Source organism: Lissotriton helveticus, chromosome 4_1 (assembly GCF_964261635.1).
Source record: "Lissotriton helveticus chromosome 4_1, aLisHel1.1, whole genome shotgun sequence".
In the NCBI taxonomy this organism is placed as follows: Eukaryota; Metazoa; Chordata; class Amphibia; order Caudata; family Salamandridae; genus Lissotriton; species Lissotriton helveticus.
Window position 1 is genome coordinate 1,818,695,386 of NC_136063.1, and position 16,302 is coordinate 1,818,711,687.

The window sequence follows — 16,302 nt, forward strand, 5'->3', positions numbered from 1 at the left end:
TAGAACAGGGACCGAGATGTTACATGAAAATAAAAGCATTTTCTCTGGATTTGCATCTGGACGCTTGTATCTTTAAAATACACATACACTATAAATTGCTGTGTGAACATTCATTATTCATGTAATGTTTCCACCAGAAGTAAAATAACAAATTCAAAATATATTACTTTAATTGATTTCTTTGCACAATATTTTCTTGCATGCATTTAATGCTGTAAGGAAGCCACACATAATATAGCAATGAGAACATTTGGACTGTTTTCAAAACACACTGCAGACTTTGTCCCTGTAATGTTACATCTTATTAGCTATGGAAAGATACAGCAGACCAGCAAGCCAGGCACATGAAAACTAATTCACAATACTTTCTATTTTACAAAGAAAGAAATGCATACACATTTGTTTGTTAACTAGCTTTTTCACTCTCCTGGATAGGGATGGGACTTTGCTCTGTTTGGGAAAGGGTGTGTTTGTTTTGAGAATATTGCATTGTTTTCTCCCGAAGTAGTCGATATCTGATATCTCTATGTTAGCATGTATTCTGTGAGTCAGTCATTGAGTGTTTGTTGTTTCTAGAATAATTTCATATGTTGCAGCTTGTCCCCTTGTATTTTCCCTGTTTCTTCTGTTCAGTTCATTAACATAATGAGGTATGTTGGCATGTTATGTATTTCATTATGTGTCGAAATACCAGTTTGCGTGGCCTGGAAACATTGCAAGCAGAACAGGAAGGAAAGGCTGCTACCAGCAAGGCATCCTTTTGGCATGTAAGCTTCAACTGAAAAATAAAATTTTTACATCATGCAGTGTCCTGTCTTATTCCTTCACAATGAGATTTTTCTTAGTTGCTACAGTATACAATCCAAGAGTCTAAGGGCCAGATGTAGCTCGCCAATTACCGGTCGGTAACGGCCGATTTCGGCCGTTACCGACCGGTAATTGGGAATTGACATGTAGGGGGCCATTGATCTACAGAATCGGTAATTTTACCGATTCGGTAAATATACAGAGTCGGTAAAATACCGAATCGGTAAAATTACCGATTCTGTAAATCAATATGTACGTGGCACTGTAATCAGTGCCACAGGCCCTTACCGAATCGGTATTTACCATGGAATACTATTCCATGTTAAATAACGAATTCCTGTGTACATGCACATCTGTGCATGTACACCTGTGCCATGTGACACACAGACATGCCCTAAGGGCATGTCTGTGTGTCACATGGCACACAACCCAGAAACAGGGGTGCAACAGGGTGTCAAAGTGACACCCTGTCCCCCTTGTGAATTCGGTATTTTTACCGATTCGGTAATTACCGAATCAGTATCTGCCATTGAATCCTATGGGCTTCAAGGCCCATAGGAATCAATGACAAATACCGATTCTGTAATTACAGAATCGGTAAATACCGAATCATACCGATTCGGTATTTGTTACCGAATTTCTACCTACATTTGAATTACCGATTCATGAATACCGAATCGGTAAAATTCGGTATTTATGAATCGGTAATTCACATTTACCTACATCTGGGCCTAAGTATGGTGGTAATCTCCCTGTTTTTGCTTTCCCCCACAACCCGATGGCAAAACTCAAACCACTGAGTACTCTTTATTCAACATTCAACTAAATAGCTTAATGTGGAGAAATGGCTAGTAGAGTTTTCTTGTGCTATGACATTCTGAGACATCATTCAAAATAGAATGAGTTTTTCTTTTGGAAATCTATAAAGTGAATAATCACTTATTTTTGCATGATAACCCCCTTCTGAGGGCTGTAGTTGTTTTTTAAAGGCTCTGAACCAGAGGTATAATAGGCCCGAAATGCAGGTGAGGGCCTATAACAAAAGTGAAGACCTTTAAAAAACAGTATAGCCCAAGGCAGAAGGGTTATAAAGCTATTAGAACAGCCTAGCGCTGAGTGGAGACTGTTCTAATTGAAAAAAGGGATAGACAAACAGAGGAATGTTGGAGCAGGTATCTATGGGGGCCTTAAATGGCCCTGAATCAGCCCATTATCTTCAATAGAGCCCTCAATATTCCAGTGTCCTGATGTAAATTGCAGACAATTGGAGTTACATATATCATATCAGTAGACTGGCATATATGTTTGAATTGGTGGTTTGGCCCATGGAAAAATTTAGTTTTTTATAGAGTGCTTGTATTTCAGTTCTTAAGGCTGATGTGGGGATGGCTTACACCCTTTATTTATTAAAAGGTAGTATGGCTGATTTGTATGCTTTTCTAGGGCACAACATGTGTAAATGTATATCTGTTTCTTTACAATTTGCAGTTCACCCCTGTCAGACCCTGTTCGGATGCCACTGGGCATCAGACATGATGGATGAGGTTGTCTGCTGCTAGTGTTCTGGAAGCTGGGTCAATCACAACCATTTCTATACTTAGTGTTGGTGAGAAGACACAGGCTTCTAACGGAGTAGTGTGATGGCACAAGCACAGAAATCAACAATCAACCAACAGTCACAAGAACTCGAATGTTCAGCCCCGTGTTTGTCTTTTTAGGAAAGAAAACACTTTTTAGTCTCACAGCAGTACTCCGTTCTAAACAGGTTATTCCAGTATATAGGAAAGTGTTTCTGGTGACAGTTATCCCTTGTGGTGCTACACCACTAATCTCCCTCCATGCTATCACCTCTCCATGTGACCCTGAAGAGTTTGTCTCCACATCAATTATGGTACAAGGATGCATAAGGTTCAGGTGGAGATTCTGTATTCCAGAAATCAAAGGTGTAATCAGTTTACATATTTGTGATAATTCTTACCTTTAATGGTGTAGTGGGTAAGAGTTCAGTCTTTGTCTCTTAGGCTCAACTAACATGGGCTGGGCAGCTCGATTTCACCACAGCGGAGCCTTGTACTTAGCAGATGTAATCCCTTGGAGGTTACTGAGGTAAGGCTGCGGCAACCTTCAATTGGAGTGATGACTGATGCTGAAGCAAGTATAGTCCTGACTAAGCAGTTACATCATGGACAGGGCGGATGTGATCTCCAAGGCAGGTGAAAGCCTGACCGGGTCAAGGTGCAGGAAGCACATAGACATATCATGGTTGCTGCTGGGACTTATTGAGGCACCAAGAGACCTTCTGCAGCACAGGTCACCCCTGGCTTTCTTTTCAATTTCCTGGATGTACCTCCATCCAGGAGGATGCTGGGCTTCTCCTTGTGGCCAGACAAACTATTTCATTCTCTCAGCAGGAAAGCAGACCTTTTCACACTAGACACACCCTCAGCTTAACAACTAGAAAGTGCAGACATCACGAGATGCTCTTTCTCCCCTGCGAGACTGGCTGTCAGGCAGACACCAACCCTGGTCACATAGCAGTCCTTTGAGTGGAATTCTCCCTTGTCTGGTCATGAAGAACTTGGAACTGGAACAAAAAAGAGTGGTTTGTGTCTCCCCTGTATACATATTTTCAATATAGGGCATGTGACTCTACGGTCTCAAATTTCAGAACAGAGATTGGGTGGTTATCTTTCAACTGTCCTTCTTAGGCTGTTATCCAGGGTCAGCTTGTGTGTAAAGCGGTTTCTCTCAGCAAAGAACACTGGATCTCCAGACTATTACAACCACAACATGTGCATAATAAGGTTTGTGGTTTCTAACCTAGCTGTCATCAGCCTCCCAGAAGCTGTGATCATGGATAGAAAAGGGCAGACCTGACATAGAAACATTTCACCTTGCACAAGGCAAACTACAGTCGCACCTCTCACACCTACCATCAACTAATTGACATTGCTCGGGATGAACAAACCAGCAGGTCCTTGATAACAAAGTCTTTGTGATATGTTTAAAGGTAGCCCTGTCTCAATTTTCCTCACTTCAGTGTCTTGATCTCTCCTTTCCAACCCTAGGAATGCATGCAATACACTTCTACTGTCTGGGGATTCTTTCCCCTTCTCCATCCTGTGCCGAGCTAAAGCAGGGGCATCCAAATGGATCCCACTGGCTTCAGTACTCCGATTAATGTACACATATAGTCCTTCTACTAAACCTCTGTTACATGCACACTACAAATACACTTGACATACACACAGGATGTCAGTAAAAGGTTCTATAGGAAATTTACATAACACCAGACTTTTAAACAAGAACAGATTGTTGGCAATACTCGTATTAACAAAAGTGAAAAGTTCTGGTCATTCTATCAATCTCAAAATATGGTATCCTACCTATGCCAGGAGTGGGCAGTAGTCCACTGTTCACTATGAGAGCATGCTTGTCCACCCTTCCAGGTTTCGGGACAGGTCCTAGACCTAGCATAATATGGACAGACCTAGGCATCTGTGCACATGCATAGATTAGGGTAACATAAGGCCAAAAGTAGAAATAAGGATAGCAGGCTGGCATGCAGTCAGACACTCAAGGCAGGGTAACAATCCTGGATTCAATGCAGGGTACATTCCTGTCCCGACACCCTAATTTGATATAAAAAAAAAACTGATAAAGGAATGTTAGGGAGATCTGAATGTCTGTAGCAATTACATGTAGATCCCAGCAATCTCAGACCAAATGGAATTTCTGTAACAGATGGGTGGGCTCACACACAGCAAACACAACAAGATGATGGATGGAGTGTTGACATTGGTCAACCACTCACCCCCAGTCAAGAGATCTGGTTTGAATCCATTGTTCCTTTGCTCACTATGCACCCTAGTTTGGACCCACCCATATGCAAATCAGTCTTGACTATACCACTGGCTGATGAGGGGTGAAACTCCAAAACCAGTCCCAGGATGCTTGTTTCCAGTCAATGGAAGACCAAGGTCTGGCAGTTCAGGCTGGACTGTTCCCATGCGGAGAAGGGTCAAGACTGTTTTGCATATGGCTGGGTCCAAACTGGGGTGGCATAGAAAGCAAAAGAACAATGGATTCAACCCAAATCTCTTGAATGGGGGTGAGTGGTTTAAACATTTCAGTACTACGTCCATAATCTTATTGTTTTTGCTAGGCTCAAACACAGACAAACCTATGTTGGTTTTCAGAAAAAGAGGAGAAAAGAAAATAGCATGCAGGCATATATGTAACATTAACAGAAACCTATGTTTGGGATGTGACAGTATACTGCATACATGGGAACAAGGACATATTATGCTTAGAACATGAAACGTTACATAACTCAGAGTATTAGTTAAACAAATATATAAATATATACTTGTGACTCAAATAACAAACAGCATTTATACAGTCTCAAAAAATCCTGCATCATGTCTATTTGCGACTCTAATTCCCCTGACTATTCCTTTACTTAACAAGACTTAGTTTATTTTTAAAACAATCAATAAGAAAAATCCACTGTTTCATATTACTTGGTGGTTCAATTTAAAAATAATGTTGAGCTACTACAAGCTTTGTTACGGCAGTGTGATTAAATACAAACACATTGGAATCTTTCGGAATGTTCTCATCAATAGCTGCAAGATTAGCAGCACAGTACAAGTAACAAATCTGTATGCTTCAGATAACTTTGAGAAAAATCCCTCACATTCGTACCTATTGAGGAGCTAGTTAGCAACATATTGGACAAAATAGTCCACAAATATAATATATTGAGTTAGGTTCTTTTTTCTGCTTGCAGAAACTAGAAAATGTTTGATAAAAATGATAATGAGTGGAATATTGTTGTTGCACAATCTTGACAGCATCGATATCGTTTCCAAGTTGTGAAAAGTAAGAGAAATACGATTTTTTTAACGTTCATTACTCCATCTATCACTTAGATTATCTAGGTCATGAAGAAAAGGTATCACACGTCCAGAGAAGTGAAAAGAAGGAGTACGTTTACTTCTTCAGAAAAATCTCCATCTCCAGATCCTTTTGCATCTTTTTCAGATGATGGTTTCTCACAACTCCCACAGCATCTTTAAAATCAATGGAGTTAAACATTCTACATAGCCTCAGAGCATATATGATGATACCACTCTGTGCGTGTTGCCATATGCTTCATTATAATAATAATATAGCAAATTGCAATTTAAGAAAAATTACATAGTATGCATTATACAAAAACACCACTATGATACCAATATCCTGTTACATGTATTGTTGAATATTAGGTTACTGGTTACAGGCAATGTGTAAATTATGTATGCAGAGCTTCAAACATTAATAAAATGACAACACAACACAAGAACAATCCCACACTAATTTAGAAAAATAGATTGAAATGTAATAAATTATTTGAGACCAAAACGACACAATTCCTATCAGTATAACCGAAGATATGCAATTTCAAATTTTAAGTTAAAAATGGTGCCTAGAAGCACAAATCACCAACCGTGTCTTTCTGGTCACGCAGGACCGGGATAAAGGGCCTGATTACGATGATGGTGACTCCGCCACCGACGGCTCGTCGGTGGCGGACCCATCAACATCGGCCTCTGTGGTACACCTGCTGCATCGTAATGAGGAATCTGGTGGAGGGACTGTCCGCCACACTTCCGATGGGCTCATGAAGCGCGTCGGTGCATCGGAGGGTCAGTAATCCCTACAGTGAGGGTAGTGCCTGCTCAGGCACAGCCGTAGAGATTACAATGTCCCTTTCCACCTGCCCTTTCATGGCGAGTGACCTGCCATGAAAAGGCAGGTGGAAAGTGACTTTGGGGGCCTCTAGCATGGTCCCTTTTTGCCCCGGCCCTCCACTATAGGGCCCAGGGAGCACCTATGGTGCCCCCTGAACATCCCTGCACCATGTGGCAGGCAACACATGGTGCCTGCCACATAATGCAGGGATGCTTTTAATGTTTTTTTTCTATTGGGGCGTGTGCTGCAGCTCTTAGCATACGCCACAATAGAAAATATACACATTGTGACCGCCGTGAAGGCGGTCACATTATAATCCAGGCATCGGGACCGCCGACTTCAAATCGGGTGGTCCTGCTTCTACCACGGTGCCAGTTGGACAAGAGTCCAACCGGCATTATAATCAGGCCTATAGTTATAGCTCATAGTTCAGGGTGATTGCGAAGGAGCACCCACCAGATACAGGGACCCGGCTAGGCTCCCTGAAAAAAGTAATTTAAATCCTGGTTGAGGAGCTTCGTGAGGATGCATCATGCAGCTGGAGGGTTCCAAAGAGCTGCTCTGTGAGGTCTTGCGTCGTCAATTAGGATGTCCTGTGTCAAAGATGCATCATGCGACGAAGGTGTGAGTCCTGCATCATCGTCAAGGATACTATCGACCAGGGGCTTATGAAGCAAAGGCCTGCTTTGGGGATGCATCGTACAGGAGTGGGTCCAAAGCTGAGCTGGCAGGACACCTTCAACCCATTTCCAAGTGTCAGGACAGGTGTGGCACCACTGACCACTTTGGGGACAAGACTCACGGCAGAGTGAGTCCAGGTGCTGGATGCAAGGGGATTGGAGCATTTTCTCTCACTTAGGCTCTGATCAGGAGGCCAGCCAATTAGCCCTTGAGTCACTCTGATGATTCAAGATGCAGATCCAGTCCTTTCACTCAGGTAGCAGGTCAGTAGGCAGCAGGGCAACAGAGTAGTAGTCCTTCTTGTAGAGCAGCACAGCAGTCCTTCTAACTCTTCCGCAGGTTCAGAGGTGTATTGAAGAGTTGGGACTGAGGGTCCAATATTTACATCTGGTGCCCACTTTGAAGTAGGTGAAGGTACTGGAAGGTTCCACTCCCAGAGGTGCTTGGAATTCTGTGCCTCCCTGCTCTGGCCTCAGATTGTCTGGGATCACAATAGGCTACTGCCAAACCCTTTACAAGTCTGCTCAGGCAGAGCTTTTGTGGTATGCAAGTGTGGTAGGTGACAGCTCCTTCCCTTCATCAAGTCAGAAATGGCCCATCCAGACAACACATATGGCCCTTTGTTTCACTGTCTGGGAGCAAGACACAAAGACCAACTGCCAGCTAAACCTAGTCACGTCACCCAGTAAACAGACTTTAGGCACCACATGCTTGGGATAACAAAATTCCAACTTTCTAAAAGTGACATTTTTAGAATTGTGACATAAAATCCAACTTCTCCATTAAAGAGGACTTTAAGTTATAATTCCTAAAGCACTAAACTCGACATTCTTACCTGCTCCCAATTGAAAGTTATTACTTCTTAAATGTAACAGGTTAACCATATGTTATCCTATGGGAGAGGGATGCCCAACAGCAGTGAAAAATTATTTTAGGGTTCTTCACTACCCAAGGAGTGACATGTATGTAATAAAAAGGGAGGTTTGAGCCTGGCAAGAGGTTCATCTTGTCAGGTCGAGAGGGCAACTTAAAATTGCACACACATGCTGCCATGACAGGCCTGAGGCATCTTTAAAGGGCACAATTGGTGCTATTGTATTCATAGGTGGTTGATGTAGGTGTTTCATATGGCATTATGGTCAGACTGCATTAGTGTTTCTGCTGCCATGGTCACCTAGTGGAATGTTTAGTGGCCTGTGAGAAATGCCAGCTTTAAATGGTGTTAGGTGCACCTTAAAGATTTGCATGGGCAGGGAAATGCCAAACTTCAAATTGTCCCTCTTGTACCTAAATATACCATAATCTTAACGTTTTGAGCTTGGCTAGACTTATACAGGCCCCTTCCATGATGGTGATTTGTTTTCTCCAGATTTCGTAGCCTGAAGCTCTTAAACCTAGATGGGCCTAACCTATTCCCTGTGATGTCATTTTCTATATCATATATAAAGAAGCACTGTCATGAGATAGATGCATTGCAATGGATTTTTTTGCTCATTTTCCATAACATCCACCATCCTCTAGCGGCTATTTCTGTCACCGATTTGTTTCTATTTTGCATCTAAATTTCTTTAGGACACCTGACTAAACCTTCCAAAGTATGTTGCAAATTACACTATTTTTATGGAAAAGTCTTCAGACCATATTGCAGGAAATCAGATTGAACCATTAATACATTTTGATTCTCGTTTGTCATTCTTCAGGAGACAGATACACTGTGATGGCCCAAGTTTTGACACCATTTCTGCAAGTGGACTGAATGCAGCTCTTCCACATTACAGGTAAGTAACTGGGCTGCTCCAGTTTATGTAAAGGAATCTTTATATGTACGAGAACCTTTAAATCTATAATGTCTTCGGTTGCTGGTATTCAGTAAGTTGAAAACTACTTGCCTTTGAGTAGGCTCCCATCTCAATTGACAATATGCAAACGTTGGACAGAGCATATTCAAGCTGGTGTCTTTTTTAGGGCACCAATTAATAACCTTTTAGAGTATGTTTGAGCAAGAGTGGTCTGGGGTGAGATGATTTAACTGTTTCATTTCACTTGTTGGGGCCCTAGCGAGCCAACTTTTGGCAAGCAGTGCCAAAAGCTCATCATTACTCTAAGCGACTTTTCATAGGACCCAGACCAATTATAATGAAAATGATATAGACATAGGTGCCTCGGGTGTGCTAACAGAGATGTAAATGTTAGGTCTACAGTTAGAAATGATGCCCTGAATTTTCATGACTTCTTTGATTAGTAAGGTTAAGGCTTCTTCATCATCACACCAGGTTGTCTTCATAATATAAATCCTTATGAAAAAGAACAAGTGAGTAAATTAGAAGTAGGGCTAGCTTTTCTTTATTTTATTGAAATGATGACTTCAGAGTTCTAGAATTATAATATCATGAAGGTAAGCATACATAGGTAAATTAGATGTATTATTGTTTAATCCACTAATTTGTACATGGAAGGAAAATATATATTCAAGGTCCGTAGTGTGGAGTTAAGAATAGCAAATCCATTCTTACCGATATACAATTACCATAACAATATTACAGAAGATTATACTTTGGTTACAATATACTAGCAGGACGATATTTGTTGATATTGTGACATACAAGCATATGTATAGTTATCTGTCATTCACCTGGCTACTGTAAGGATTTTCATGGCAAACTTCAGGGTTTATTTTTTATTTATTTATTTTAACATATTTATAGAGCGCACAGCTACTCAGATTAGTGTCCCGGCGCTGGCGGACAGAGCGGATAGGAAGAGGCACAAGTGTGGAGTAGAGTCCGAATTACTGCTGGAACAACCATGTCTTCAGTAGTTACCTGAAGTGCAGAATATCAGGCGCTTGCCTGACTTTTAAAGGAAGTTCATTCCAGAGGTGAGCGACCTGGACTTGGAAGGAGCGCCCTCCCAAGCGGGCACGGTTGAATTTAGGCACACTCAGCCTATGTTGGTGAGATGATCTGAGTGCTCTACCAGGTATGTAATAGCTCACTCTTTTCCTAAGATAGGTGGCCCCAAAACCATGCAGGGCCTTGAAGGCGATGGAGAGGGCTTTAAACTTAATTCTGTGTCGGATGGGAAGCCAGTGCAGCTTCTTTAGGCGGGGAGAGATATGGACTATGGGGCCCAGCATAAGGATGGCTCTTGCGGCCGTGTTCTGCATGACCTGGAGTTTCCCGAGGAGGAATTCTGGGAGACCCAGATAGAGGGCATTAGCGTAGTCCAGCCTGGAGGTGATAAGGGCCTGGACCACGGTCCTTCTATGGGAGAGGGACAACAGGGGAAGAAATCTCCGGAGCATTTTCAGGGTTCCGTAACAGGTGCCCACCTCAGATCGAACTTGAGTCTTCATGTTCAATGAGTTGTCCAGTTTGACCCCTAAGTTTTTGGCTACTCCCACCGAGGACTGCGGGGGGGACATATCAGGTGGCCACCACTGTCTCTAGACATCCTGGTCCGACACTCCGAAAAGAATAACTTCGGATTTAGCGGAGTTGCACTGAAGCTGGTTGTGACTAAACCAGGAAAAGACCTGTCCTAAACAGTTCCTTATTTTGTCGCCATCCAGAGCCTCTATCTTCTTACAGGTAAACAGAAGCTGGGTGTCGTCAGCGTAGGATATTGTCATGGCTCCAGCCGCATCGGCCAGCAGGGCGAGAGGGGCCATGTAGAGATTAAATAATAATGGGCTCAGGATAGAGCCCTGAGGAACACCCACCTCCGTGGGAGGCATGAGGGAGGAGAAAGGTGGGTTCCAGACTTCCTGCCTTCGGTCTTGTAAGAATGAAGAGAACCACTTCAACACCGTCTGTGAAGAGGTTTCTGTGAATAGATTCAGTAGATAGGTAATGGTGTTATTGTAATGGGGGATTTTCATGTGGATGTGAATTCCCTTTTAGGAAATGTCCTTTTCATGTTACAAAGTTTCAGTTCTAACCAGTGTTTACAGGGTCCTGCCAATAAACCTGTGCAATTTTAGAGTTAGTATTGAATTTCGGTGCATCTTTGCCAGATGTTTATCCTGTTGGAATTACTGCTTGATCCTTTTCAAGATATCCATTCTGATAAAACAAGCACAATCTTATAGAGTTGCCAAGCCCACATATATTTTTTTTATTCTATTAATTCAAGATTCGCACTTATACAGATACTACAATGGATGTCATTTACAGTGGCCAGGCTAATTGCCTTATGTTTCGTTCACCACTCATGTGGCCATGGTACAGTTGGATCAAAAGTAATAATCAATAGTTTCCATTGCAGAGAATAATGTTCAATCGCAGGATGCATTTTATAGTCAGAAAAAGAGAAAGAGTGCGATTACAACAAACCAGGAGGGAACGAGGAAGGTTACAGGGAAAGAGAGTTGGGGGGGGGGGTGACCGTTCAGGCTCGCTCGCCTAGTCAGAGGGGTTGATACCGGCCGCACCTGTGTGCATGGCTAGGGTATCTAGTGTTACTCCTGATCACCCAGGATCTGAGGGTTCAAGGCCCCTTGTCCTCTGCGTGTGATCGCATATATAGTTGCAGCAGGCCCCATATATCTTTAGGCTGGGGTTGCGTGGGCATTAGGTCCCAGTAAATAGACAACTGTTCTTGACTAAACACCGTGGCTCTGAGCTCCTCTTTTTGTGGTACCTGTTTCCTACCCCATTTCATTGCAATGCGTCACTTAGCAAGTAGTAGAAGCAAGGCAGTAAGCTTTCTGCCATCAGTTGGTAAGTCCCTAACATGTCCAAGCAGCACCGTCAGTGGGGATCTCTCCATGGGTATGCCCGTCATTTCCTCTATATGGTTAAAAATGGTCGCCCAGTAGCGTTGAATTTGGGGGCACTTCCATGCAAGATGAAGGAAAGTTGCACTGGGCAAGCTACATTGCTGGCACCGTGCCTAAGTGATCAGGCCGGCATTTTGAAGCTAAGCTGGTGTGCTTTATAGTATGTGGAGGAATTTAAAGTATATAAGATGCAGTCTCTAGGTCAGGGAGAGTGCTCGCGCTTGCATGCAGCAGAATGTCCATTGTTCCTGTGTGATTTAGATGCCAATCACCGTTTCCCACTCTTGATGGGCGCACGGTGGACGCACTGGAGCTGTGTGTTGCATATCTGTGTATAGGTGCCTGATTAGCTTATGTGGGGAGGGATTCTACAGAAAGCGTGCCAAGGTTTGGAATGAGGGAGGCGCAGCTGGAAAGGAGAGGAGGCAGGCACGCAAAGCATCGTGCAGCTGGTATTATGTAATCTTTTCTAAAGTGGTTAGCCCTTCCCCCTCTCTTACTTGGTGAGGTGGGATAAAGGTACCCTCCGGGAACACATCCCCCATTTTAGTGAGCTGCATGGATCGCAATCTAGCACAAGGGCCAGCCTCCACCAAAAGCGGGACTGTTGGATTCTTGAGCAAGGGGACCAATGGGGCGTTCATTGCTTCCTGTTGCGTTCTCCGGCACAGCCCATGCCAACCCCACACCGTGCACCCCACCAGGTCAATCTCGGTCCGAGGTTGGGTTGTGTCTAGTATAAAGCCAATGAAAGGGGAAGAGGGGCCACCTGATCGTGCTCGGGTGCAGTGTGCGCCATACATTGTGTAAGGTATACCCAGGGGTAGGCAAACTGCTCTTGGGCGTGCCAATAGTATAGGTCAAAATCCGGTGCACCTAGTCCGCCAGGCTCAAATGGGAGGGTGAGAATCTCCCAGGTTATTCTGGCCTGTCAGCCTGCCCGTGCAAGAGTAATCATGTTTGAGCGTAGCCGCTTCCTAAAGCTGTGGGTGAGGGGGAGTGGGATATTCGTGAAAAGGTATAATTAATATTACACAATTTCTCTACATTCCTGTTCACCTGAATACCTAAATGTCTGACGGGTGTGGATGGTACCATTTAACAAAATTGAGGGTATTGCTCTGACATTCTAAACTGTACTAGAATTTCTTCAATTTCTGTTTTATTAATTTGTATAGCATAAACGTTTAGAAAACATTTCAACGACGTAAAATGTCCTGGCCAGGTCCACATTCCCAGGGACTTGATGGGCTCACTTATAGTGTGTTTCTGCGAAAACATATTCAGCTAAACTTGATCAGCTCATTTCTTAGAATAGACTAAGGAGAGGCTCAAGAACAAAGCATATAAGTGGCGCAGATAGATGACGGCACTCTTCAGTGCCCTAATGAATGAAAATGGTCTTAGCTGCTTTAACATCTAATGACAATGCTGTGGTGGCCCCCTGACACAGATTGGCGAGTAGTCTCATGAGCTGGGTTGGGAAATTCATGTGTTGTGGTACTTTCTTTAGAAACTCCCAGTTCACAAGTCAAACTCTCTCCATCAAGGAATCGCAAAGTAAGGGGCTCTTTTTTTAAATTATTTATAGCATAGTCCCGGAAAATGTATTTTGGCAGCAAGCACTCCCCCCTTATAAAACACGTTTGATTTACTTTACCAATTTATGTATAATACTAGCTAATATTATATCTAAAATGTTCATCAACATATGACAGAGTTAGAGGACGATTATGATCCAAAGATCAGATGATCATCCCCAGGTTTGTGAAACGTCAGGTGTAGACCACTGGTAAATATTCTGACATATATGACTTTTATCTGCAGTGAGCATTTATTTTGTATATTTTATATAACCCCTACAGCACATGATGACGTAATAGCCAGACTGCTTTCCTCCACCACCGCAGGTTGTATGAGCACTGCTTGTACTCCTGTTGTAAATTTACGTTTCCACTTCTTAAAAAAAAATGTTATCTTAGATCCTGAGGGATTAAGTTGTTCAGTGTGTAGATCCCGAAAAATAAATGTAAAAACTCTAATGTACGATTTTTTCTGCTCCTCTACCTGTCATTGGATCGCTTAAATGTTTAATGCTATTATTATGTATACTGGTTTTGAGTCCAGGCCAGAAATCTACTCACCTCATGACTTTCTTTGGCGGAGGTTTGATAAACTGTCTCTTCTCTCATACTCCTGACCCAGCATATATTTGTAGCCTATGTTGTTCTAAAAAAATGTATCAGTATTCCACAAGCATTACAGTTTCCTACTTCTGTAATGGTGATATATCAAAGCAGCCCCTCTTTGACAATTAATAAAGATTGAAACAGTAACTTTCACTGGTAATTTCAAGCCAAAATACATATGTATTACCAGTTTGGTAATGAGAGTTTATTTATTTATTTATTTATTTATTTAAACAGTTTTATATAGCGCTGGCTAGACCTGTAGGTATCAGAGCACTTTACATAAGGTCAACAATGTTACAACAATGATAACAATTACATGTTACATCAAATATGTGAGACACATTAACAGGAGGGACAAATAGGGAGGGAAAGGGGAGAGGGGGAATAAGAAGGAAGAGGATGATGGGGAAGACGGAAGAGAGATAAAGGGAAAGTCAGCCCAAAGACCGAGTGGGTAGGTGAAGGCCAGGTAGATAATTCAAAGCCAGTCTCCCCTATAGCTCTCTAGGAAGCTCCAAAGGGCATCGGTCAGAAGGATTGAAAGAAAGGTGACAAGGAGAAAGCAGAACGGCAGAAATACGATGGGGGGGGCAAGACAGGGAGAAGGGGAGAAACTGTGCCCAAGGTCCGGCTGGGCAGGTGACTGTCAGGGAATGAACCGAGGCCAATCTCCTCATTAGATGAACAGAGCAGCTCCACCTGGCGTAAGACAAAATGCTCGGACTCCGTTGTCAGGGTAGAGATTATGTGTACTCAGGGCGAGCAAGTAGAGAGGGAAGTAGTAGAAGGGGAGTGAGAACGGAGTGGACAAGGGGGAGGATGGAATAAGAGATAAAGGGAAAGTCGGCCCAAAGAACGTATGGGTAGGTGACGGTCAGGGAGGTGATAGAAAAGCCAGTCTCCCCTATAGCTATCTAGGAAGCTCCAAAGGGCATCGGTCAGAAAGATGGAAAGAAAGGTGACGAGGAAAAAGCAGAATGGCATAAATACGATGACGGGGGTGGGCGAGACAGGGAGAAGGGGAGAAACTGTGCCCAAGGTCCTGCTGGGCAGGTGACGGTCAGGGTATGAACCAAGGGTAATCTCCTCATTAGCTGAGCAGAGCAGCTCCACTGGGCGTCGTACAAAATGCTTGAACTCCGCTGTCCGGGTAGGGGTCAAGTGTACTCAGGGGAATGTCAGAATAGAGACTGTGGGGGGGGGGGCCATGGTCCGAAAGAATTCCAGACGTCTTCATGAGGTCAGGCACAGTCCTGGCAGTGTTTTGTAAGTAAAAGTAAAAGATCAGAAAGGGGTGGGAAAGTCATCACTGTCAGCCATTGGGGTCGGGCATCCTGGGCTCCTTTTCCACACTGTGAGTGTGCCAAGAATGACAGAGTTTAACAAGAAAGGAAGGGCCAGACTCCCAATAGTTCTTAAAAAGGACACAAGATCTCACCATTGCCCTCCACGGGTGGGGGAAGTGGGTCTGCCGAGGTTTCCACGCATATATTCACGTTGTAGCCTGATTTTCAAAACAACAGGCAGGTTTCAGGAAAATGAGTGGCATCTCACTGTTGAATTCAAGGTAATATGTCACGACGAGCTGCCATTTTAGGATCAGGCATCCATGGTTGCGTGACCGTGTCTCGACGTTGCAAGGTTAAGCATGACTGGGGTGGATATCAGAGGAGCCAGTGTGTGGGGGAGCATTCAGTGGGAATAAAGGAGTCCGGAGTCTTAAGAAGCCTCACCTCCAATTTATTGTGGTATGCATGATGGAGGAATCAGGTCGCAAAGGGCCGTCATCATGGGGACAGGCATCAGGAAATTCTTTACTGCATCAAATTAGTTGCTGAGTCAGGCACATACGGGTTGGTCGTAAATTGAACCGGAGTGAAAAGAAGCATTGAAACACACAGCGGGGATCATAAGAAGAGGCCGAAATCAACAGAAAGTCTCTTCTCGCCGTCATTGTGAGCCGCACTGAGGAGGAGCCCAGTCACAAGGAGCCACCATCATGGGATCAGGCTTCGTGGCGGAGTCTGTAGAGTTTGGTGAGGGTGCTAGGCCCTCATTCTGTGCGTAGGTAAATGAGACACGGACACAGTAGTATGGGGATAGGTA

The 16,302-nt window shown here is 43.5% G+C and overlaps 1 protein-coding gene across 1 annotated transcript in view; it reads left to right on the forward strand.

Moving 5' to 3' along the window:
- XPNPEP2 (X-prolyl aminopeptidase 2) overlaps positions 1 to 16,302 on the forward strand; it is a 472,549-nt gene that overhangs the window by 228,844 nt on the left and 227,403 nt on the right. Inside the window, exon 13 of the mRNA XM_078688442.1 lies at positions 8,925 to 9,002. Coding sequence (XP_078544568.1) covers positions 8,925 to 9,002 — 78 coding nt within the window. The remainder of the gene's footprint in view (positions 1 to 8,924; positions 9,003 to 16,302) is intronic.